Source organism: Oryctolagus cuniculus, chromosome 5 (assembly GCF_964237555.1).
Source record: "Oryctolagus cuniculus chromosome 5, mOryCun1.1, whole genome shotgun sequence".
Classification (NCBI taxonomy): domain Eukaryota; kingdom Metazoa; phylum Chordata; class Mammalia; order Lagomorpha; family Leporidae; genus Oryctolagus; species Oryctolagus cuniculus.
This window is the reverse complement of record NC_091436.1, coordinates 60,109,330-60,133,253: the sequence shown is the minus strand read 5'-3', so window position 1 is coordinate 60,133,253 and position 23,924 is coordinate 60,109,330. Positions and strand designations below refer to the sequence as shown.

The window sequence follows — 23,924 nt, the reverse complement described above, 5'->3', positions numbered from 1 at the left end:
AAGGGAGACCGGGAGGAAGCACCTGGCTCCTGGTTTTGGATTGGCGCAGCGCGCCGGCCATAGCAGCCATTTGGGGGTTGAACCAATGGAAGGAAGACCTTTCTGTCTACTCTGCCTCTCAAAAAAAAAAAAAAGGATTTCAAAATTTTTTGCACCAAAATAAACTTCTCTTTTCATTACATTTAACATGACTTTTTCAAAGTACCCTTGTATATGGAGTAGATCACTTGAATCACTACTACATATACATACATATTGTATAAACCAAAAATACACAAAAACAGGTAAGACTCAAAGCAACATTTCAATGCACTGTAACACAAAGTCTTTTTCTACCTCTGGTACACAGTCTGATCACCTGAAAACATCCTTCCATGAGGCTGGCATTGTGGTGTAGCAGGTAATGCTGCAGCCTGCAATGCAGGTATCCATATGGGTGCCAGTTTAAGTCCCAGCTGCTCCTATTTCTGACCCAACTCCCTGCGAATATGCCTGGGAAAGCAGTGGAAGATGGCCCAAATGCTTGGGACCCTGCACACATGTGGAAACCTGGAAGAAGTTCCTGGCTCCTGGCTTCACTATGATCTAGCTCTAACCATTGCAGCCATTTGGGGAATAAGCCAGCAGATGGAAGATCCCTTTCTCTGTCTCTCCTTTTCTCTCTGGAACTCTGCCTTTCAAATAAATAACAAATAAATCTTAGCAAAAAAAAAAAAAAAAAAAAAAAAAAAACCAGAAACAGGCATACTACTTGGACTGCCCTGTCAAAATGAGTGGTCTATTGATTGAACCAAACCTAGAAGAGAAAAAATTAAATCGAAAATAAGATACTTGGAGCAAGCATTATGGTACTGCACATTAAGGTCTGCTGGGGAAGCCTATATCCCATATCAGAGTGCCAGTTCAGGTCCCAACTACTCCACTTTCAAACCAGCTCCCATCTGGGAAGCAGCAGATGATGGTTTAAAAACTTGAGTTTCTGCCACCCAAATAGGAGACCTGGATGGAGTTCCTGGCTCTGGTTCAGCTTGGTCCAGCCCCAGCTGTTGTGGACATTTTTGGGGAGTGAACCAGCTTATGGAAGAGAACTGTCTCAAAACAAAACAAAAACCAGTATCATTTTAAAATCTCTCCATTTTTAGTCACAGAATTTTAAAAGTTCTTTAAACAGGATGTGACAATGTCAGGATCTTTTTCTCCCATTTCCATGCCTAATATTTAAACTTAAGTTCACCTAGTGATTTAAAAACCTCATTTAAGATATAAAAATTCTTTATAAAATGAAAAAAATAGAAATTACTCAGTGTAAGTACAGACTGGTAAAGTATTTGCAACTTAATTCAAACAGACCAATTTTCCGATTACTTGAGTACTTCAAAAAGGCTATGGGAAAATGGAATTAAAAGATTAGTTTTAGTGCAACACATTTTTACATCCATGTGAAGTTTGTAACAATGGTGAATTCCACAGATTTTTTTTTTTTTTGAAGTACCCTTGTAAAAGAAGAGCTCCTTGGAATGAATAAGCCAAAGACTAAGACTTTCAAGAGTAAAATGGGTAAGCTAAGCATAATACACTGAAAAATAAGTACAAATATACATGGAAAGACATTGAATGTCATGCACAATAAAAGAAATGTAAATTAAAACTACTGAGATCTATATTTTTATCTGTTAGATTGGCAATATCAAAACATTTAAGAACATGATCTTAGGAAGAACATGGAAAAAGTCTCATATTGCTGGTGGGAGTACAGATTAAAAAGCTCTGTTATAGTTTTTCTCATTTGAAGAAATCCTTGCAGGATGTTTTGGACATGTAGCACGTAAGACAAATTTAGCCTGGTAGCCTGGTATGGGCTGTTGATTATTTTCAAAATATTGTTGCACTTCTCTGTCGCTCCCCCTCTTCGTGGAGGAGCAACACAGGACCCTGCGCTGTTCTTTCGTCTGCTCGGCCCTCCCCGGGTTTGCTGCTGGTTCTTCCCGGGTTGGCTACTATCCCTTCCACCTCCGTGGAAGGGCAGTTCCCCCTGGCCACATTCCCCACTTCCGCAGGGGAGCGGCACACCGCCGGCCGGCTCTCTGGGGGCTGCACAGGTGTTCCTTCAGCTAGATGTTCCCCTTAGATGTTCCTGGTGCATGCCGTCTCTCTCCTCCTTTATAGTCCTCCTCCGCCAATCCTAACTCGGCTGCCCACACGCCGAGTACGCTGCTCTCCTCCAATCAATAGCAAGTCCTACAGTTTATTAGTTGAACTGGAGGCAGCTGTGCGGAAGCTGTTTACTTCTCTCCCAGCGCCATATTGTGGGAGAGCAGATGCATAGAATAAGTCCCAATTCCAGCAACTCAGTCCAGTCCGGTTGCCCCCCACACTTCTCTTTTACAGTAATCTGTTCATTATTGAAGCAGACAAGTAGGCAACTTTAATGAACTTTAATTGAATGATGAACACAGTAGTCTTGCTCCACATACTGCTCACTTCATGATACTTACTGTACATTTAGTGGGTGTTCAGTACATACTTGTTGAAAGAAATGGGAGCAGAAATGATGCTCAGGGATGATGAGAATGGAATAAAAAAAATAGGAACAGGAATTACCTAAACATATCTGAGTTGTTGAATGAATTGTTTATCTACACATTACTTAATAAAGGAGACATGCCACATTGCCAAATGCTTCCTGAAAATGGAGTCAGTCACCTACAATAGTATAAAAGACAGTTGCAGTAATTGTCCCCTGGTTAGCCACACACCCTTAGGAAACCCCTCCCATACAAACTCTGGGCTTGGCCATGTGATATGCCTTGGCCCATGGGACATAGAAAATATATGGGACTTGCTTCTACCTGCTGCCCTGTAAACTCTATTACTGCCTCCAGGTAAAGGAGGCATAGCTAGTCTGCTAGAGATACATGACTCTTCATTACCCCAGCCAATGGCAGCACAAATTTCCCTAAGTATGAGTAGAGCTATCCTAGACCAACCAGCTTCCTAGCTGACCCATCAGCTGACTGCAGTCATATAAAATACACTCAGACAAAAGTAGTAGTAACCGAGCTCAGTTCAGAATCGTAAGCTTGAGAAATGACTAATACATAAAGCACTAAGGTTTTGCAAGTTCTGTTCCACGGCAAAAGCTGACACAAGCGGGAAGCGGGAAAAAACTGGTAGTCAAAGAAAATGTTTGCTTTACTTCTTTTTTTATATTTTCCACTGAGAATAACAGCTGTCCCTTTGTATCCACAGGGCCAGGACCCCTCAGATACTAAAATCTATGGATGCTCAAGCACCTTATATAAAATTACATAGTATTTGCATATAACATGTGCACATCTTTATAGGTTGTTTATATCTAGTACAATAAAGAAATAACAAGAAAAAGTCTGTACATGTTCAGTATAAGTACAATTCTCTTTTCCTGAATATTTTCAATCCACAGTTGGTTGAATTGCAGTTATAGAACTTTCAGCTATGGAGGGCCAATTGCATATTCACATATTACTTAGTTAAAACTAGACTCATGAAAAATATTTTCTTCAGATATTACAGTACAGTATTACCATCACCTTTTAAATATACACACATAATTCACACTAAACAAGAACATGAACTTTAGAAGAAACATTAATACCAATCAGAAAAGAAGCATGGGGGGGGGGTCAGTACAGAATATTAAGGTATGCTATCATAAAAAAAAAGAGAGAGAGAATAAGAATACATTTGTGGTCACTGCCCTGTCTCAATAATGGCTATTACTTAATTCTGAATGCATTAGAAGCCACATATCAGATTTTGCTTCTCTGTTTTCACTGTTGAAATGGTAATGGTCCAATCCATGTTCTCTCATTTAATCCTCACATGTTGTAAAGTTAACAGTATACACATAACTTTAGGCAAAGTTTATTAACCCCTTCATGCCTCATTTCCTCAATTGTAAAATGAGGATGACAACTATTTCACAGAACTGTTGTAAAGATCAGATCACTCAGAACAAGGCACACATGGCTCAATAAATGGTCTACCGCCTGCCTCTGGTAGTAAAGTGACATTAAGACCTTTTGACTCTGGGAGTGCAGTGGAGGATGGCCCAAGTCCTTGGGCCCTGCACCTGCATGGGAGACCAGGAGAAGCACCTGGCTCCTGCCTTCGGATCAGCGCGATGCGCCTGCTGCAGCGGCCATTGGAGGGTGAACCAACGGCAAAAGGAAGACCTTTCTCTCGGTCTCTCTCTCTCTCACTGTCCACTCTGCCTGTCAAAAAAAAAAAATTAAAAAAAGACCTTTTGACTAATAGTTTGTAAAACCAAAGTTTTTAAAAACACTAAGGTATCAGCAACCAAGATGTGATATATGTCAAAATTAATTTTAAAATCTAGTAACTTCATGTTAAAATTAAGACAGTGTTATTTAAAAAAGAAAGAAAACTGGGAATATGTATGTGTCAAAATGTATGATGAAGAGAGTTAAGTTCTGGGAGATATAGAATTATCTGGTCCATATTCCACAAACTTAAATAGACTTAAAAACTAAAGATTTATATTATTGTTTGTTACAAATTCACAAAGGGCAAAAACAAGAGAAATCAGTTTTGTTGGCATGTCACCTTTACTGTGACATCTGACACACACACACACACACTCAACATGTTCCACCATTTTTTTTTTTTTAAAAAGAAGGCATTACTAATGACTTGGGAAAATAAGGTTCTTTTTAGAAGAAATCTGCCTGATCTTTGGCATTGGAAAACTAGTTACTCCTTGATCAATGGATTAACATTGCTGCTTTTCAAGGCAATATCAAGGCCTAAGGGCAGGCATCTGGCTTCATAGTCAGGCCTCAGGACACCTGCATCCTATATGGTAGTGTCTGGGTTTAAGTCCCAGCCCCAACCATAATTCCAGGTTCCTGCTAATGCACACTCTGGAAAGCACGGATGGTTCAAATGCTTGGGTCCTTGCTACCCATGTAGGCAGACCCAGATTGAGTTTCCAGCTCCCAGCTGGCCCAGCCCAGTTGTTTTAGCATTTGAGGAGTGAACTGATAAATGAGAAGTTACTGTCTCTCTGCCTTTCAAATAAAATAGATAAAAATTTTAAATGTTAGGGCCTGGACATATATACACATCAACAGTTAAAAATTTAAAAATTGGGGTTGGGTGGGGTACTTCATAAAAAACCAGTAGGGGCCAGCTCCGTGGCTCACTTGGTTAATCCTCCGCCTGCGGCGCCAGCATCCCATGTGGGCGCCGGGTTCTGGTCCTGGTTGCTCTTCTTCCAGTCCAGCTCTCTGCAATGACCCAGGGGGCAGTGGAGGATGGCCCAAGTGCTTGGGCCCTGCACCCACATGGGAGACCAGGAGGGGGCACTCGGCTCCTGGCTTTGGATAGGCGCAGCGCCAGCTGTGGCAGCCATTTGTGGGGTGAGCCAGTGGAGGGATGACCGTTCTCTCTGTCTCTCCCTCTATCACTGTCTATAACTCTACCTGTCAAAAAAAAACACCAACAACCAATGAAGAAAAATTTTTTTTTGTTTTCAACAGGCAATTAATTATCTAGACTGTAGTTATGAGTCACTAATCACCTGAAAAAAAAAAAAAAGGCTTACATAACAAGGTGACAACGTACAGGTATTACAGTTTGTACTAATGTAAGGAATAAATAACCCTCAAAAATTCCATTTTTGGATCACCATTGTGGTACAGCAGGTTAAGCTGCCACTTTCAAAGCTAGCACCCCATATCAGAGCCCTGTTTCAAGTCCTAGCTGCTCGACTTCCAATCCAGCTTCCTGGAATACTCCTGGCAAGGCAGCAGAAAATGGCCCAAGTACTTAAGTCTCTGCCATCTACATGAGACCTGGATGGAGTTCCTGACTCCCAGCTTCAGCTTGGCCTAGCCTTGGCTGTTGCAGTCATTTGGGGAGTGAACCAGTGATGGAAAATCAATCTCTCTCACTCACTCTTTCAAATAAAGAGATTTTTTTAATAAATCTTTTTAAAAGTTTTTGTTTTTCACTCAAATCAGTTTAAAGAACACTTAGTATATATAATATATTGTGGCAGATTCAGGAGACAGAAGAGTCAGAAAGTAATATTTATGTTACTATATAAATGCCAACTATTTGCTGGTATTTTATTCAGTCATAAAAAACCTGTGAGGTAGAAATTATTAAAACTCATTTTACAGAGGAGAAAATTAAGGCTCATGAAAGTAAGATAACTTGCCCAGGAACTATCAGCAGTAGAAAGCAGTGGAGTGTTGGAGTACTGGGGGAGGGAGGGCCACACATCAGGGTAGTGCCTTGTAACTACTCCTATAGACAAACACAACATTCAGTGTAGTCAATCCTTTAACAGCCATGTGGAAGGGAGTTAGGACTTAGAAAAACCAAGGAGATAATCTTTTGGGTGTGGGCGAAGGAGTTACAGAAGGCTTTAAAAGAGGGTGATATCTAAGTTGTTACTTTTTAAGGATGAGTAGGATTTATCAACTTCAATGTCAAGGCTCTCCCCCACCCTCCATCCCCAATATATTAACCAAAATAAATTACTTACTTGAAATTGAGAAAAACAATTTTGAGAGAAATCTTCCTCAGATATATTATTCCATAGTTTTAAAACAAATAATATGATGACAGTTTAATTTTTAGGTTGCTTTTATGTGGCTTGTCTTGGTTTTTATTCTGAAATGAAATTTAGATTAGTCATTTTCTTGTTCTGAGAAACTAAGAGTATGCCAACATGTTTTACTTTACATTCTTTCACATATCAACAAGTATCCTTACTTACAGTCTTTCATTTTACCATCTCAACCAAAAATCTAATTTAATATATAAATTACTTTGAAGAATAAATATAGATGCAAAATAAGATATTTCTTTTAATTCTTATTATACTTCCTTGGTAATTGTAACAAATGGAAAAAAAACTCTTGTAAACTGTTACATATTACACAGGCATTTTTGAGGTAACATGCTTTCTCTCATTTGAATTGTTTATATAATAAATGCTCTCTGAATCCAACGAAAATTAAATAATTGCCCCAAGAAAACTGACCTCAAATTTTCAGTATTTCACAAAACTACCATCTAAAAAGAAAACATAATTGGCCACGAAAAAAAATCTAAATTTTCCATTGATAATTACTACCCATTTTTCTCAGAATTTACTTTCCTAGGAATATGTTCAATTTCTGCTGCAGAAAACAGTCCAGTTTGCCAATACTAATTAAGCAAAACAGTTTTTATTTTAAAATGAAGTATTTAAAAATCTGCAGAGAACTGCAAGAACTTAGAAGATCATCTGGAAAAGTTAAATGACAACCAACCAACCAACATCAAAAAGACAATCACTAAAAGGATCTTATCATTTGTTTTGTTCTCAAAAATACATCTACATCATGTTTGAATAGTGGAGTTCTTTCTAATGACGTCAGACAGATTCCTGATTTCTCTGTATTTGCATGGAAATTACAAGTTAACACAATTTTATCCAATGTTCTCTGTACCTTAACTCCCATTATTTCCTCACTTATTATCACTGTGGTGGCAGCCAGGTACCAGTGACATACTTCATACCATATCCCATACCTCATAAGTTTCTAGGTATTTCTTTTAAATATCTAAGACTAATGGCAACATTCTGTGAAACATTTAAACCCAGTCTACTCAAAGCTGAATAATTCTTCACTTCTAACCCAAAAGTTCTAATTCAACCAAAAGTCAAGAGATTTAATTATAGCAACAGAAGACTCTGAAAAGTCTAAGATGACTTTTTTGAAAATTGCAATTATCAAATCAATTTTGGTTTACATCTTTCTTAACCTGTTCTAGCTATAGTCTTACTTTTTATTATCCTTTTTTTAAAGAACACAGTTACAATCATCACAGAATAAATCCTAGTATAATCTATTACACAAGACGATTCTAATCTAATTCTAATATCTAATTGGATATAGTAGGCCTTCAAAACTTCCTAAATCACACACGTGCAGTTCTTAAGTTTCTCCAAGGTTTTGTATCTTTTGTCTTTCAATTATTAGCAATGCCTTTCTCCAAGGTTTTCTTAGGTTTAGGGAGTCACAGTGAGGCAGTAAGAATTCAGTCAAGATGCTCAGTTTTCAAAACCAGCCCCTCACCAACCAATAAAAAGAAACTAGAAAACCCTGAGCCTGCCTGTCTAGATTTCAGTTTCCTTTATATACTAGTAAAATGAGAAGATTTGACAAGAATGGTGCTTCCCAACCATTTTTGCATTGTAAATATTTGTTCAGCATACTGAACATCAGGAGGGTATATGGAGGCACTTACATGGTGATTGGTGAAAAGCTTTGTATTTTCTTTATAAAATTATAGAAGAAAAATTTAAGTAGTAAGTTAGATAATCATTGATATACAATGGTCTGCAAAATGTTCATGGGAATGGGTATTATGGAAAAAACTTCATGGATTTCAATTATTTTTGCGCCAAAATAAACTTTTAATTCCATTTTTCCATGAACTTTATGAAGTACCCTTATATATCGTGCTAAAATTGTTACTAACATGAATGAATTTCAAATCCAAACATTTTCACATAAAAACGCTATTTTAAAATGATACTGTATGTCTGCAGAACATATAAGCACTAATTCGGCAGTCACCTTGCAGCAAGCTTATATGCCAAGCAGGACTGAATACAGGTGAACATAGAGATTCAGGTCTAGACAGAGGCCCCCTGGGAGACACCTCTGCTTTCCTGTTCTCTCATCATCAGAGGGCTGCACGTTGCACTGGGTGGCATGCTCCCTGGCATCCGGAATACAAATCCAATAGCAACTCAAAGATTTTTTTTCCATAAGAGTCTGCAGCTGCATAGTCTGAAGCTGGCTGCTGAAGTAGATTTCAAGTAGTAAAGCATCTCCTTTAATGCCATCAAAACATCAAAAGGAATAGTAAGTGCTGATTGTCTCATATGCTATCTGCTTAGAGGTACCTTAAAACCTTTATTTCAGCCCCCATTCCAAGAGGGCCACTCTCCAGTGAGCCATGTAACATGAACTGAAAGCTCTGAATTAGAAGATTTCTAACAAAACCTAAATTAAACACAGTATTGCAGTAATTACGTAACTGTTTACAACTATTATGGCCTCTTATTTTTGTTCTGCTTTACCAATTCCTAAAGCACAACATAACTTAAAAGTATTAACTCTGAACAGGTATTGCATGCTTATGATAAAAAATAATGAAAAATTACTAAATAGCACACTAAAAAACATTAATCCATTTGTCCTCTAGGCAACCAGTTCTCATAGGAGGTAACTGCTATTACAACACAGGATGTTACATGCATCCTGCCAGAAATAACTGTACACACATATTACATTCCATATGTACAGTTATCTGTTTCTGTTTATATATATATGCATACACACATATTTAAGTAACTGAAATCATAAGAAACTATACATGGATTCTTGCATCTTTTTCTTTTCTAAATTGGACAGAGCAGCACAGCAGTATATATGGGGTTGTCTCATTGTTTTTAAAAGCTGCTTAGTATTCCACTGGACAGATACACCATCATTTACTTAATTATTCTCCTCCTGATTTGTGTTTAGGTTGTTTCCAGTCTTTTGCAATGACAAATAATGCTGTCATAAATATTCTTACGTATTAACTTAACACATATGCAAAATCTTCTAGAGGATAAAATTCTAGAATAGAAGCGACTGATAAAAGTAAATGTGCATTTTAAATTTTGAAAACAATTTCCAAATCTTTTCCAACACAACATGAACACTTTATATTCCCACCAGCAATGTATGAGGGTATACATTTCCCCTTCTTCACACCCCAAGTTAAACATGTAACCAATCTGCTAATTTGGTAAGTGATAAGTCATACTGTAGCTTTAATTTACATATTTATTATAAATAAAATTACACATATTTTCATATGAACTCTTTGCTCATTTTTCTATTGGCTTGTTTTCTAGGAGCTCTTTGTATATTAAAAGGAAATTAGTCCTTTGTGAAAAGGATACAAGTAAGTTTTACTAGTCAGTTCCCTCTTTAATTTCATTTACTATTTTTTTTTTACCACATACAATTTTTTTTTATGTCAAAAAACAATCAGTAATCTAGCTTCAGTTCTGTTTATACTAAAAAGCCTTCACCATTCCTGGATTATATTAAAAATACTTTTTTATTTGTTTTATATTTAAATCTTTGATTCTTCTGGAAGCCAACTTTTTCTTTTTCCAGATGACTAATAATATTAAATAATTCTAAACAATTCATACAATCAAGTTCAATACTATCATCATGCAATCATGCATCTTGGTTGATTTTTACTTTGAAGCCCATTATGAACTTCATGTCTTTTTTACTTAAAAAAATCATTGTCTTAATTTTGTTCATGGACAGTTCTGTTTAAATTAGAAGAATTAGAATTCAGAAGATCTGAAAAATATAAAACATACCTGACAGAGATAAGCAACCTTTATAGTTCGGTGCATTTATTTTTAATAAGTGACTTTTTAAAGCTTTTTTTTACATAATATACTGACAATATTCCCTTATGTCATTATATATTCTTCTGAAACATTATTTTAATGACATATAATTTTCTATTACGTGAAATGTTCCACTTCCCAATTGTTGGCTATTTAGGGTTGTTCTGACCATCTATTAATTCTTATAACAAATGTTTGCATTTCAAGCACTGAAGTAAGCATTCACTCTATCATGGTGAGCAAACTGAAACACATCACCAGCATTTCAGGAGGTTACAATTTATTGGGAAAAAACAGATGTTAATCTCCAACACAGATAATAACACAACTACAGCAAATGCTATAAAGGAGAGTTCATGGAGCTTTGAGCATCTATAATAGGGAAGGCTCTCCTGACAAAGATAAATTGGAGCTCAGGTGAAGGAAAAGGAAAAACATTCTAGGTAGAGGGAACAGCAAGTACCAAGCCTTCATTCTGGGAATGAGCATGGCAAGAATAGGGGACTAAAATGCCAATATAGCTGGAACACAAAGAGCAAGGGAAGAAGAACATGGCTCAAGCCACAACTCAACAGAAAGATAGGGGCCAGTCTATGCAAGACCTTGTAAGACAAGTAGATGCCACCACGTAAGACATGGGAGATTCATCTTCATCCTAAATACAATGGAAAGCTACTGAAGCCTGTCAAGTAGTAAGGTCATGTAATCAGGTCTGTATTTTGAAAAGATCTCCCTGATTACATGTAGAAAACAGATTAGAAGGGGACAGAGTGGACTGGGATAAACCAAGATTAGGAGGTTATTACAATATACCCATCCAAAAGTACTGGTAGTATAGACTAGGGCAGTAATGGATAATGAAAAGAAGTAGATAGATTCAAAAGATAATCAGATCAGCCAAATGATTTCTGTTCATAGGCTAAATCCCCCAAACTAGAATTAATCGATAAAAAACATTAAGAATTCAGATATACATTGCCAAATTGCCCTTCAGAGAACAGTTTTCTTCATTTGTCAATCATCTTATATCCATTCCACTATCGGAAAATTTAAATCCTTCAAAAATTACCTTTAAAATGACTTAATATGTACTTCCTTCATGAAGCCTTCCCTCTTTCTCCCTTTTGCCTGTCAGGTGGTCAACTGAAAACGTTCTCTTGAGTCCTACTTGTATCTTAAAAACACACTTCTTTTATAGTCCAATCATACTATGTCTGACTTATGTTCACATGTCACTTATCTCCACTACATGTGAGCTTCTAAAAAGTAATGTTCTTAATGAAGACACCTTAAAAAAACTTGACATCCATAGCAGTTTCTCATTAAGTGTTCACAGATGAACTAAATCATCTATCACTAGATTCTACTATGCACACAGATTTAAGGGGGCTCCTGCTTAAGCCTCTAATTTGCTGATTGTGATTTTAAACAAATATAGGAAGCTAACAAAATCTGCTATTAAGGGCTTCAAGTACCTACTAAGTAAAGGTGACTGATTTTGTTGGTGAAGAGTCGTTAAATCTCCCTGGTGTTTCTGAAAATCTCTAACAATCATAATGTAATAGGTATGTGATCTTAAAATATTTTTCAATGGTTTAACAAAAACCGGGGAGGTATAAGTAGATAAATCTTTTACTAGAGAAATTTTATTGTAATCTAAGTTTTTGATACAGCTCTTTTCAATTTACCAAAACAAACCAAAAAAAAAAAAAGTGAGGCCCTTCTGGTAATTTATTATAGTAATTTTGTAAAATATAAAGAATAAGTATATAATTTGCATAAGCAACAACATAAACATAGTGAATTTCATAATCGCCAATTTCTTACGTTGAAAATTTCATGTAATGTTTAAGAGTTAAATACTGAGTTGAAGGAATTCAGAGCTAAGAGTAGCAGAGTTCCTTACATAATCTTCAAGTCAAGCAGCTCCCTCTATGGTCTGGTTGATCTACTTGGTTTAATTATTTGCTTCGTGGACATCACTTCTCTGATTACTCCTTCTCTGCATCTCAGAAGTAATACTTTTTGAAAAGATAATTCTGTTTAACCTTATGCTGAGAAAACCCAGAGAGTTATCTAAGTTCAGCAGGAAGTGAGTTCCATCAAGCAAGAGTTGAGATGTGGAAACTGGACAGCTTCCCAAGTTCATCTTAGTCAGGTCCTCACAAGGAATCCTCAGGATTTTAAGTGAATTTTCTGAACAGTCCCATCCACACTTAAATCTAAGTGAAAAAACACTCACCTCTATTTTATCGATAACCTTGCTTCCCCCCACTAAACCAAGTTACCAAAATGTCCTTACAAAAGAAAATATTAACTATGTATTCTACAAATGATGTCGTTCAAGAAACAGTTGTATCAAAACAATGCTCAAGATATTTTTAAAATGAGTTAAAGAAAAGCAGGAAAGGGTTTTACAGGTTTTTTTTTTTTAAATAATTCCACTTCTCACATGAGAAAATTTAAGGTTCTCTCAGGAATCAATACCCTCAGTCAGCAAGAGATTAAGTCAGTCTATCAGGATTTACCACTCAAATGTGAATATGCCACTTTGAAAAATAATCTTTCAAATTTTACCACTCAAGATATGGGAGATTTTAAACCATGAGATTCTTTCTTTCTTCCTTGCAATTATTTAAGTCCTCAAAACACAGAACAAACAGAAGTCAACTGGACTGTTTTCTAAAGCAGAAAAATATTTTTCATACAATAGAAAAACTTAATTAATGAATCCAATTAGATCAGAATTTATAATTCAGGAATGGCCACATTATTTGCAAGAAAACTTCTTCCATTTTTCAGGATCTCATTTGTAATGCTCAGTTTAAAAAGACCTTTTCTCTAAAACAAGGTAAAGAACTAATAAGGATTTCCAAAACTTGCTCCTTCAAGTATATCTACGTAAGACATGTTTACGGTACTTCATGTGTATAGGTTTATTATGACTTATTTTACTTATTAATCAACACAAACAGTTTTTATCTTCAAATAATAAACCTGTCTTCTTTAAAAATTTTAGCATTCAGACTTTACTAAGACAGACTGGCCTTTTCATTAATTACTTTGAAATTTTATTTTACTGAATGGCCTGGACTAGTTTTCATGGGGAGAGCATTCAAAAGCAGGTAATTCTGAAGTTTTTGTTTATATTAATACCAATTTCACCGGGAATTCCTGACATGCTAAAAATACTGACTTGATTCATGAAAGTTATAAACTCTAAATGTATGACAGGGACTTGAAATTTTTTCTCTGAACAAATGAGACGTTTAAATTGTGAACTACACAGCAAATTCAATTTTATAATCTTTAATAACTTGAAGTCTGGGTTTCCCTGTATTAAGTTTCTTTCAGTGAACGCACAAAAAAGTCTTGATTCATCTATGAAACATTTCAAAGTATGTACAAAAAACCACAAAACAAACTAATATGGGCTTCTGTTTTAAGGGAGGGGCTGATAATCTATTGTAAAATGGTCAACAGAGAATAAATATTTATCATGCATGGAACAGTTCATCATTTTTTTAAAAAACACTAAAACACATAAGTAAATCCTGTTTATTTTTAAAGGAATATTCTCTCTCATAATGGGATTAGGTTAGCTTTCTCATAAAACAGAGCTTGAAATTCACTGAGGGGCATACTAGTGTACAAAATTAAATCATACAAGCTGTAAATGTAGAAATATCACAGTATGTCCTATCAGTATATAACTTTATAATATGGAAAGCTGGCTGACCAGAGGTGTATCAACTTCACTATCTTATTCTTCCTCTGTGTTTGAAGTGAGAACAGATAGGATACCACACTCAAATTCCAGCTGGAAAAACAGACAGCATCACTATATATTTAAAAGTGCAGAAAACCTATCCGTCAAACATCAATTGCCTCCATTTTCCACACTTCAAAGTTTCAAGTGTTACATTTTCCACAACCTGTTAACAGCAAATTTCCCCATCTTCTCAAGATTCACAGCATCAAAATCTTTCTCAGTATTTCACAAAAGAATATGTTACCAAATCTCACTCACGACACTGACATTTTTAACAAAGAGAATTCACATTCAAAGATAACTGCTTGGAAGGCGTGCTTGTGTTTGGGCAAGTGCCATTATCTGAGCAGGCCACAGAAACCGGCTGGAGTAGTAAGATGAATGGTGATGAGGGTACGGAGCATCAAGTGGGAAACGCTCTCTAAATCCCATTGGGCGCGACACAGCGAGAGGTAAGAGCATCCTTTCCTAGGAGGCAGCTCCATTCTCTCCAGTGCGCGGTTCAAAGCGTGTGGCAGAGCAAAACAACTTAAAGACGTGGAAATGTGGTCATTATCCTACTGCTAGCATCAAAAAGTCCCAAGAGCTTCTGAGAACGTCGCTTCTGTCACTGTGGTCTCCTCACTACACCCCTTCTTTCAAAAGAGTTCTTTACAAAAAAAAGACATATATACACCTGTGTTTAAAACGTGATGCCACAACCTAGCCTCGGGTGCTTGCCAAACGTCCGCGTTGCTGAGTTTGACCGTGGGCCCTAATCAATCGTCCCTATCAGGTGTGCTGATGGACGCGGCGGCCAACAGACGCTCGTTTCCCTGCGAGCCGGGTCCCCGGACGCCGAGGAGGCGCGACCTGCGCTCACCAGCAGGGTCACGCGCTCCCCCCACCGAGGAAGACGACCTGGCCCCCGGCGCCACTCTGCAGCCCACCGCGGCTCCGGAAGGCGCAGAGGAGGGCGCGGGGGAGAGGAGGCGACGGGGAGCGCCTGAAAACACACGCGACTGACACTTCCCCTCTCCTAGAGCCGTTTCCAGAAAGAGGGCACTTGGGGAGACGCAGGGGGCGTGCGGGAGTCCCACCGGCGACCCAGTTCGCTGCAACCCGTCCGGCGAGGCCCTGGCGCGGCCACCTGGCCCACCCTCCCGGGCGAGAGCGGTGCTCGCCCCGCCCGCGACCCCGAGTGCGGCTCCAGCTCCCCGCCGCCGGTCGCAGTGTAAACACTAGGCGCTCCCCGCCGGGAGCCGGAACTGGGGGGGTGGGGAGGAGAGGCGCTCACGCGAACCCAAATTTTTGCGCCTCTAGTCACGCACGAGAGGAAAGGCGAGGAAAGCGGTAGAGGAGGAAGAGGCGGCAGCGATCCATGCAGAGAGCGGCGTGCGCGCGTGTGCGCGGCGGGGAGGGCGGCCCGGGCGCCCCGCCGGCTCCGGCTCCGGCTCCCGCTCGCGCCCCGCGCCCGCTTACCTGCCGGGGTCGCTCCGAAGACTCGCACCACCGGCACCTTCTTGACAGGGAGCTGGGTGAGGGGGGATTGGCAGATATCCAGCCCCTGCAGCGGGCTGGCCATGTAGTAGTCGGCAGTCACTATCCTCACTGAAAACATGTTCACTGCCGCCGCCGCCACCGCCTCCCCTTCACTGGCGACCTGGCAGCGGCAGTAGCAGCGGCGGCTCCCTCCGCAGCGGCGGCGGCGGCGGCGCCCCCTCCCGTCACACACAGACGCCGAGAGGCGCGGCGGCGGCGGCGGCGGGCGGGGCGGTGTAGGCGCTGCTGCTGCTGCTGCTGCTGCTGCTGCGGGCGCCCCCTCAGGAGCACCCGGCGAGGGGCAGCAGGAGAGAAGCCCTGGCGCTATCGTCGGTGCTCGTGGTGCTGCCGCCACTGCCGCCGTCGCCGGGAATCACACGGGCGCCTCGGTCCCAGGCTGCAGTTCTTGTTGCCATGATGATGATGTCACGGACGCAACCACTGGGGGAGGGGCGGGGGGAGTGCGTGTGTGTGGAGCGCAGGGAGGGCTGTGTGTAGTAGGGGGGGAGGGGTGCGGCGGGAGGAGGAGGAGGGAGCGGGGCGGGCGCCTGGGCGGGACACGGGGTGGGGAGGGGGGCGAGAAGGTGTTTTCTCCCCCGCCCCTGGGCAGGAGGCTGGCGGAAAGCAGGGCCCGTGTCGGGCGCAAGGGATCGATGACTCGGCCGGTGGGCAAGGCCACCTGGGAGAGGGGCGGTGGAGCACCGATGTCATGGATGGACACCGAGAGGGCTCGCGGGAGAGAGGGGGCGGGGTGGGGGCACCCAGTGTTCAGGGCCGTTGAGGCGGCTCTGTGGGCCTGGCCGGAGCGGCGACGTTCCCGCTTGCCTCGCCGGCCGCCATTTCATATCCTGCAGAGGAGGCGGGGGCAACCGCACAGACGATTTTTCACAAGGTAAGAAAACCCGCCCGCGAGAGGAGGGAGGCGAGGCGCAGATCTCGTGCCGCCGCGGCCTCGCGGGAGAGAGGGCGGGGCCGGGCGCGGACGCAGCCGGCCCTTGTCAGGTAACGCGGCGGCTGCGCGCGCGCGCTGCCCGGGGCTGCGGGGGGAGGGGGGAGAAGGCGGGGACGCGCGCGCGCGGGCACGGGCCCCGGCCTATAAAAGGGCCGCCCTGGCGCCCTTCCCCCGCCCGCCTCCCTTCCCTGACCGCCTCGCGGGCCGCCGTGCCCCTCCTCCCCCTCGCTGATGCGGTGCCCGCGCTTGGCCGCTTCGTGAGATTTATTCACGCGCGGCTCCCCTCCGCCTTGCCAGGCTTGGCAGAGCCGGCGCGCAGATTCCCCACCCCCGTGGTGTTCTCCCTCGCGCTCGCGCCGCCGTGTCCTTCCTTGCTCTGCGCCCGGGCACGCGCGGGTACATGTCAGGACTTGTCAGCTCCCGGCGACCTGCCCCGCGCCGCCTCCCCCTGCGGAATGTGGCGTTCAGAGCCTGGCGGAGAGCGCGTTGGCCCAAGCACGAGGCCCGTGAAAGTCACCGCGGCTGACGTGGGCGCCTGATGTGACTGACTGCGTTGTGCAATGTTTCACCGCCCGAAGGCAGCTGCGTGAAAGGGGCCGGGCAGAGACCGTTAGACGAAACAAGTTAGCTCAGAAATGGAGAGCGTGAAGGGGTGCAGTTAGGGAATTTAAAAACGGGAGGGGGCTGCTGTTGAAATTCGGAACCGAGGGGGTTTTTTGTTTTTGTTCTTTGTTTTTTTTTTTGTTTTTTTTTTTGTCTGGGTCACGAACCCTAGGCGTGACCTTCGACGATTAATTTGGCTGCTTTGGGCCTCAGTGTTTTCATGTATAAAACGGGAAGATTTCTCTTAAAAGCTAAAATCCTTAAAGGTTTCTTCCCATCAGCAAGATTTAAGCAGACAGAGGCAGAAACCGTGAGTTAATGTTGGAAATGTGTCACAGAATTAGGTCTTTTTGACATTCCGTTGTTTATCCCAAGCACAGAGGATTGGTCAACGCTGGTGTAGAATACAGGGGTATTTTCATGTGTACTGGGGTGCCATGCATTTGAAGCCGTGAGAAAGCTCAGTTGGAACCATTGTGGGTCTTAAAATAAGAAAATCGAAAGACTCTAAGGGGCAGTTCACTGAGAGAATCAGTATAAATTCTATAATATATAAATGCTAATAAGAACCTGGGCTCCCAGGGATTGGAGACTGATTACCACAGTAAATTAGCCTGCAGGTTTTAGCCTCAGAGCATGATTATAAACATAGGTGGCAAGCTTTCTGCTAATATAGTGGAAATCACCTAATAACAGTTTAAAGAGATGAAAGTCTCTTAAATTGACTTGAAATTTTAGAAGGCTGTGGAAGTGATTTTAAAACATGACTACTATGCTAAAATGCATTTTCTGATAAAATAATTGCAAAATAAAATATTAGATGTACACTACCAGTGATTCTCAAAATGTTCTATGGCACCTGGGGTGTTCTTCAAAATTTAGTATTGGCCCATATTGAATTATGGGCCAGAAATCCATATTGTTAGCAAACCCACCTGTGATTTCTTTCTTTAAATGATTGATTTAGGGGCTGGTGCTGTGGCATAGTAGGTTAAGCCTCCACCTGCAGCGCCAGCATCCCATATGAGCACTGGATTCAAATCCCAGCTGCTACACTTCCCGTCTGTCCCTGCTAATGGCCTAGGAAAGCGAGGGAGGATGGCAAATGCCTGGGCCCCTACACCCATGTGGGAGACCCTGGAAGAAGCTCCTGGCTTCAGATCAGCCCAGCTCTGGGCCTTGTGGTCATCTGGGGACTAAACCAGCAGATAGGAGGCCCTTCCTGTCTCTCTCTCCCTGTCTCTGTAACTGCCTCTCAAATAAATCTTTTTTAAAAATAAGTGATGTTTTATTTATCCATTCATTTATTTGAAAGGTGGTGAGAAAGAGAAAGAGCCAGAGAGCTTCCTGCTTTTCTGCTGGTTCATTCCTCAAATGCCAACAATAGCTGGGGCTAGGCCAGGATGAATCTAGGTGCCAAGCACTCAATCCAGGCCTCCCACATGGGTGGCAGGAACCAAAGTACTTGGCCAACACTTCTGCCTGTAAGGGCGTGCATCAGCAGGAAGCTGGATCAAAAGCAGAATAATCTGGCTCAAACCAGGCACTCTGATACCAGATATCTGCATCTCAGGTTAACCTGCTGTGCCACAACACCTGCCTACATGATTCTCAAGCAATATAAAATTGAAAATACCTGTACTATATTATAATCAAGTGAATGAATTTATACATTATACTATTCCTAACTAGGAAAAGGTAAAAACAATGAATTAGTTACTTTGAGGTTTCTTTCCCCTTAATTCTTTTTTAATCTTTTTAATTCTGGCTCAGTTCCCAGAGAACATTGGCTTTTTTTTTTCCCCCTCTTTGAGAGACAGAGTGAACTCCCATCCACTAAGTAGTTCACTCCCCAGCCACTCACATTTACTAGGGACCAGAGCTGGGAACCAGAACTCAATCCAGGTCTGCCTTCCCTGGTCTGGGGTCTGTATTAGCAGGAAGCTGGAATCGGGAGCCAAAGCCAGGAATCAAGTCCAGGTATTCTGATGTGGGGCACAGGCATTCTAACAGTTGGTACAAATGCCTGCCCTCCCCCCATCATTTTGAATCAACATGATATAAGAAAAGATAGCAATAACCACAATTCAGATCCTTCTAGAAATCTAAGGAAATGTTCACTCTTGAAGATACGGAATTGCAGCATGAAATTGGGAATGTTGTGTCCATTGCAAGTAACTTAAAGCTGATGCTCAAATAACTCCTTCTAAAGTAAGAAAGTCCTGGAATTTTGAGTCAGAATTTTCATTTATTCATTTATTTCACTTGAAAGGCAAGGAGACACCTCCCATCCTCCCATCTGCCTGTTCACTATCCAAAATGCCTGCAGAAGCTAGGGATGAGCCAGGCCAAAGTCAGAAACTCAGACCAGATTTCTCACACGGATAGCAGGGGCCCAACTATAGGGGCTGCCTCCTGAAGTGTGCGTTAGCAGGAAACTGGACCTGAATCCATGCACCCTGACGTGGGATGAGGGCATCCTAAGTGCTGTTTTAATCACTGCGCCAAATATCTGCACACATACACCTTTTAAAGTTATTTCATTTGAAAGGCAGAAAGGGAAAGAATCTTAAAACATCATTTACTAGCTCAGTGAGTTGGATATATCACTTTTTTTGGAGTTTATTTCATCATCTATGAATTGGATAGTAATTCTTATTTTAACTTCTCAAGAATGTTATAAGGCTCAGATAATGTATGTGAACATATCTTAATAAATTTCATATCCAGAAGCCTAACTCATCTAAAAACAGCTAAAGTCATTCATAATTGCCTAATTTATGCATCACTTGAGAAACACCAGAGTCAAACTCTATGCTTACTCTATACTTAAGATTATTAAAGGATTTTTTTTTGATGTGGCCACTATTTGCCAAGTGCTTTGAGATATGATGAGAAACAAAAGAGAAGCCTGTTCCCTGGCCTATGAGCTTATGGTCTAGCATCACAAAAATTTTTAATCATACCAATTTTTATTTTATTGTCTATTCTAGTTCACCAGCCTATGATTATCATGTCATACCTTTAGTAAAAGCCTGCCCAACCTTCTGTACAAATACATTTCAACATCTTTTAGCATCTGCCTGCTAGCAACTTATAATCTAGAACACAAGTCAGTGACTACCGTAGTTTTGTGGCAGATATCAATAGGTGGTTTATTTAGCACTCACCCATCATTTTTCTAGCTTGCTTTTCTGTACTTTAGAAGCTGCGGTGAGGGGTGGGGGAAGAGGGGGACTGTAGTTCTCCAATTCCTTTGCAGCCAGAGTGCTGGCCATGAGATCAGTGGTGTGCCAATAAATGCTTAACAACAGCTGGGAGAGGGGAAGAGCTTGATTTGTAACATTGACCAGTTTGCATGGTACAAACATTCCCTGAGCCACCAAGGTAACTCCACTGCATGTGAGGTAGTTGGAAATGATGCTAACAGTCAAGCTGGCTTGAGAAGCATAGACACTCCAGTTTCCAGCAGTCAGGTGCACCCATTCAAGATGTGGATGCCTCACCTTACCCAGGGAGATGGGATCCCTGCCAAACACCATGGTGGAGGTATCTGATTCTTCTGAGTAGCTAGAGAGTTCTAGCATCCATTTCTGGATGATGCTGACTGACAGAGGTGCTGAGATAGCTTTTGGCTAGAATAGGCCTGGGAGGTGAGATGCATGTTTTTCCTGGTTTGGTATTTCCTGGATATTGTTTCTAGCTATGTGTTATCTAAGCCTGGTTCTGTGGCCCTCAGAGAGATGTATGCTAAATAGTATCCTTTGATCCCTTGCTGCTTCAACTAGCCAGTGTGGCCAGCTTCATAATTGGTGGAGCCCAGGGAAAAATAAAAATGTAGAACCCCTTGCTCAAAAAACACCAAAAATGTGCCATTTTCTATAATAAAACAGTTTTCTTTCTCCTGCTATCATAGTGCTTTCTAATTTGTTTTTCAATGTCATTCTCTTTTTTTAAGATTTTATTTATTTATTTGAAAGAGTTACAGAGAGAGGAGAGGCAGAGAGAGAGAGGTAGGTCTTCCATCTGCTGATTCACTCCCCAGTTGGCCACAACGGCTGGAGATGTGCCAATCCAGAGCCAGGAGCCAGGAGCTTCTTCCGGATCTCCTACATGGGTACAGGGGCCCACTTACTGGGGCCATCCTCCACTGTTTTCCCAGGCCACAGCAGAGAGCTGGATTGGAAGAGAAGCAGCTGGGACTAGAACCAGAACCCTTACGGGATGCCAGCACTGCAGGTGGTGACTTTACCCGCTACACCACAGTGATGGGCCTGTGATGCCATTTTAAAATGCAAATAGAAGAAATAGCATTCTACTTTATGTGGAATCACCAAAATTATACAATTCTTATTTTCTACCTTGTTCATGTATGTGTATCTTATGCTGTCAGGAGAGTGTAAACACTACCCAAAACTAACTCAATTTTTTATTTTCCTTCTTGTGTGCGTACATTCTGACAATATTCTCTGCCTTCTGCTTACTGATATGTAAGGAAGAACTGGAAGGCAAAGAAACTAACGGTTATCCTATCTTTGGCTGTACCATCATTTTCAGTGTGAACCATTGGCTGATTCAGGGAGGTAGCACCTGAGTAAGAAAGGATATGATAAGATTCTTTAGTCTCATGTTTCATAGAATGCCATTGCCTTCTTTGTGCACCTGAAACAAGTTCTGGTTCAAAAGCATAGCCTTCTGGAATTGTCAGTGCCTCCCCTAAGTCAAATGTCAATGTGGCATGCTTGTCTTGTACTCTGTGACTCTAAGTTCCTGTTCCTCATAAGTCTGCCAGCATCCTGTGATCATGAGGCATTGTGAACACTATATGCACAATATGTGAAAAGGAAGAAAGGACACACGTAATCTCTGCTTGGGTGTGTACTCTGTTGTACCACTGGACTTCACCTAGAAAACACACATTGATACATAAATGTATTAAGATCTTCAAATTGTGACTGTGGAGCATTCCCCACTGGGCACTGTGTGATTACACAGGTCACATTCCCATGATGTCAGTCCTGAGCTTCTCTAAGTAACTTCTGGCATTTGGGTGAAATCACTCTTGTTGTGCAGGATATTTAAACTCCCTGGATACTACCTGCCACTCCCACTGTCAAAAATCCCTCATATGGGTTGGGTGTCTGGCATAGTGGTTAAGATGCTACTTGGGGGCCGGTGCTATGACATAGCAGGTAAAGCTACCAGCATCTGGCTGCTCCACTTCCGATCCAGCTCTCTGCTATGGCCTGGGAATGCAGCAGAAGATGGCCCAAGTCCTTAGGCCCCTGCACCTGCATGGGAGACCTGGAAGAAGCTCCTGGCTCCTGGCTTCAGATTGGCCCAGCTCTGGCCATGGCAGCCATTTGGAAAATGAACCAATGGATGGAAGACCTCATTCATTCTCTCTCTCTTTCTCTCTCTGCCTCTCTGTAACTCTCTGCCTTTCAAATAAATAAGGAAATAAATTACTAAAAAAAAAAAAAAAAAAAAAAAAAAAAAAAAAAAAGATACTGCTTGGGATGACCATATCAGAGTGTCTGGGTTTGAATCCCAGTTCCACTGTCACCCAGTGTGCTGCTAATGCACACCCTGGGAAACAGCTCACGTGCTCTAGTCCCTGACACCAAAAGTGACTTCTGGTACCTAGTCCAGCCAGTGTTGCAGGCGCTTTAGGAGAGAACCAGCTGATGGGAGATTTCTCTGTCTGTCTGTCACTCTGTCTTTCAAATAAATATTTAAAAGTTCTTACTTCCAAGAAAAAAAAAAAAAAAAGGAATCCCAACTATTCTAGATACCCCCACAGAAGAGTAGCTGTGTTCTGTTTGGTTTCTAGAGTGAACCCCACTGCTTGCCTGACCATGATTACTACAGATGGGAGGAAGACCATCTAGTGATTTTTGCTAGTGATTCCCAAGCAAGAATAGAATACTACAGAATTTAGTTTAGATTGCAAATTCTTATATCCAAGAGAACAGAATTAGCGTAATTTTTGTTTTCTTGGGGAAACAATAAATAACACCACCTATATTGATGAAGTGAATATTTTATATGAACTTTAAAAAGTGATTAATGGGTTTATGTGTTGAGATAGTGGAAATACATATTTGGTCTTCATACCTGCCGGCATTCAACTCCTAAAAGCCATGGAATATTGAGAGCTAAGTGTCTTTTTTTTTTTTCCTAAGAGATTTATTTATTTATTTAAATCTTCCATCCTCTGGTTCACTCCCCAGATGGCTGCCAAGCTTCATCTGGGTCTCACGTGGGTGACAGTGGTCCAAATACCTAGGCCATCTTCTGCTGCTTTTCCCAGGCACATTAGCAGAGAGCTGGATGGGAAGGGGAGCAACTGGGACCAAAACCAGTGCCCATATGGGATGGGGCTGTATGGTTGTGGCTACACTATAAGGCCACAAAAACCAACCCCACTAAGTGCCTTTTTTTAAAAGATTTATTTATTTATTTGAAAGAGTTACAGAGAGGCAGAGGCAGAGAGAGAGAGAGAGAGAAAGAGGGAGAGGGAGAGATCTTCCATCCGCTGTTTCAGTCCCCAGATGGCCACAATGGCCAGAACTGCGCCAATT

The 23,924-nt window shown here is 41.5% G+C and overlaps 2 protein-coding genes across 9 annotated transcripts in view; one reads left to right on the top strand and one right to left on the bottom strand.

Annotated features, from left to right (window-relative positions):
* The window catches only part of REV3L (REV3 like, DNA directed polymerase zeta catalytic subunit), a 190,476-nt gene extending 174,462 nt beyond the window's left edge, over positions 1–16,014 (bottom strand). For 5 of the 8 annotated variants that reach the window (XR_011388583.1, XR_011388582.1, XR_007923204.2 and 2 more), the window contains exon 1: positions 15,726–16,014. Coding sequence is in view for 3 of the 8 variants with exons in the window: in XM_051855405.2 (XP_051711365.1) it covers positions 15,726–15,864 (139 nt within the window). In the remaining 5 variants the exon portion in view is untranslated. Of the gene's footprint in view, positions 1–6,553; positions 6,682–15,725 lie in introns of all 8 variants that reach the window. The other 3 variants (XM_070073697.1, XM_070073696.1, XM_008263376.4) reach the window with 3 other exon arrangements.
* The window catches only part of LOC127493250 (spidroin-1), a 29,082-nt gene continuing 21,020 nt past the window's right edge, over positions 15,863–23,924 (top strand). Inside the window, exons 1-2 of the mRNA XM_070074923.1 lie at positions 15,863–15,886; positions 15,923–16,677. Coding sequence (XP_069931024.1) covers positions 15,863–15,886; positions 15,923–16,677 — 779 coding nt within the window. The remainder of the gene's footprint in view (positions 15,887–15,922; positions 16,678–23,924) is intronic.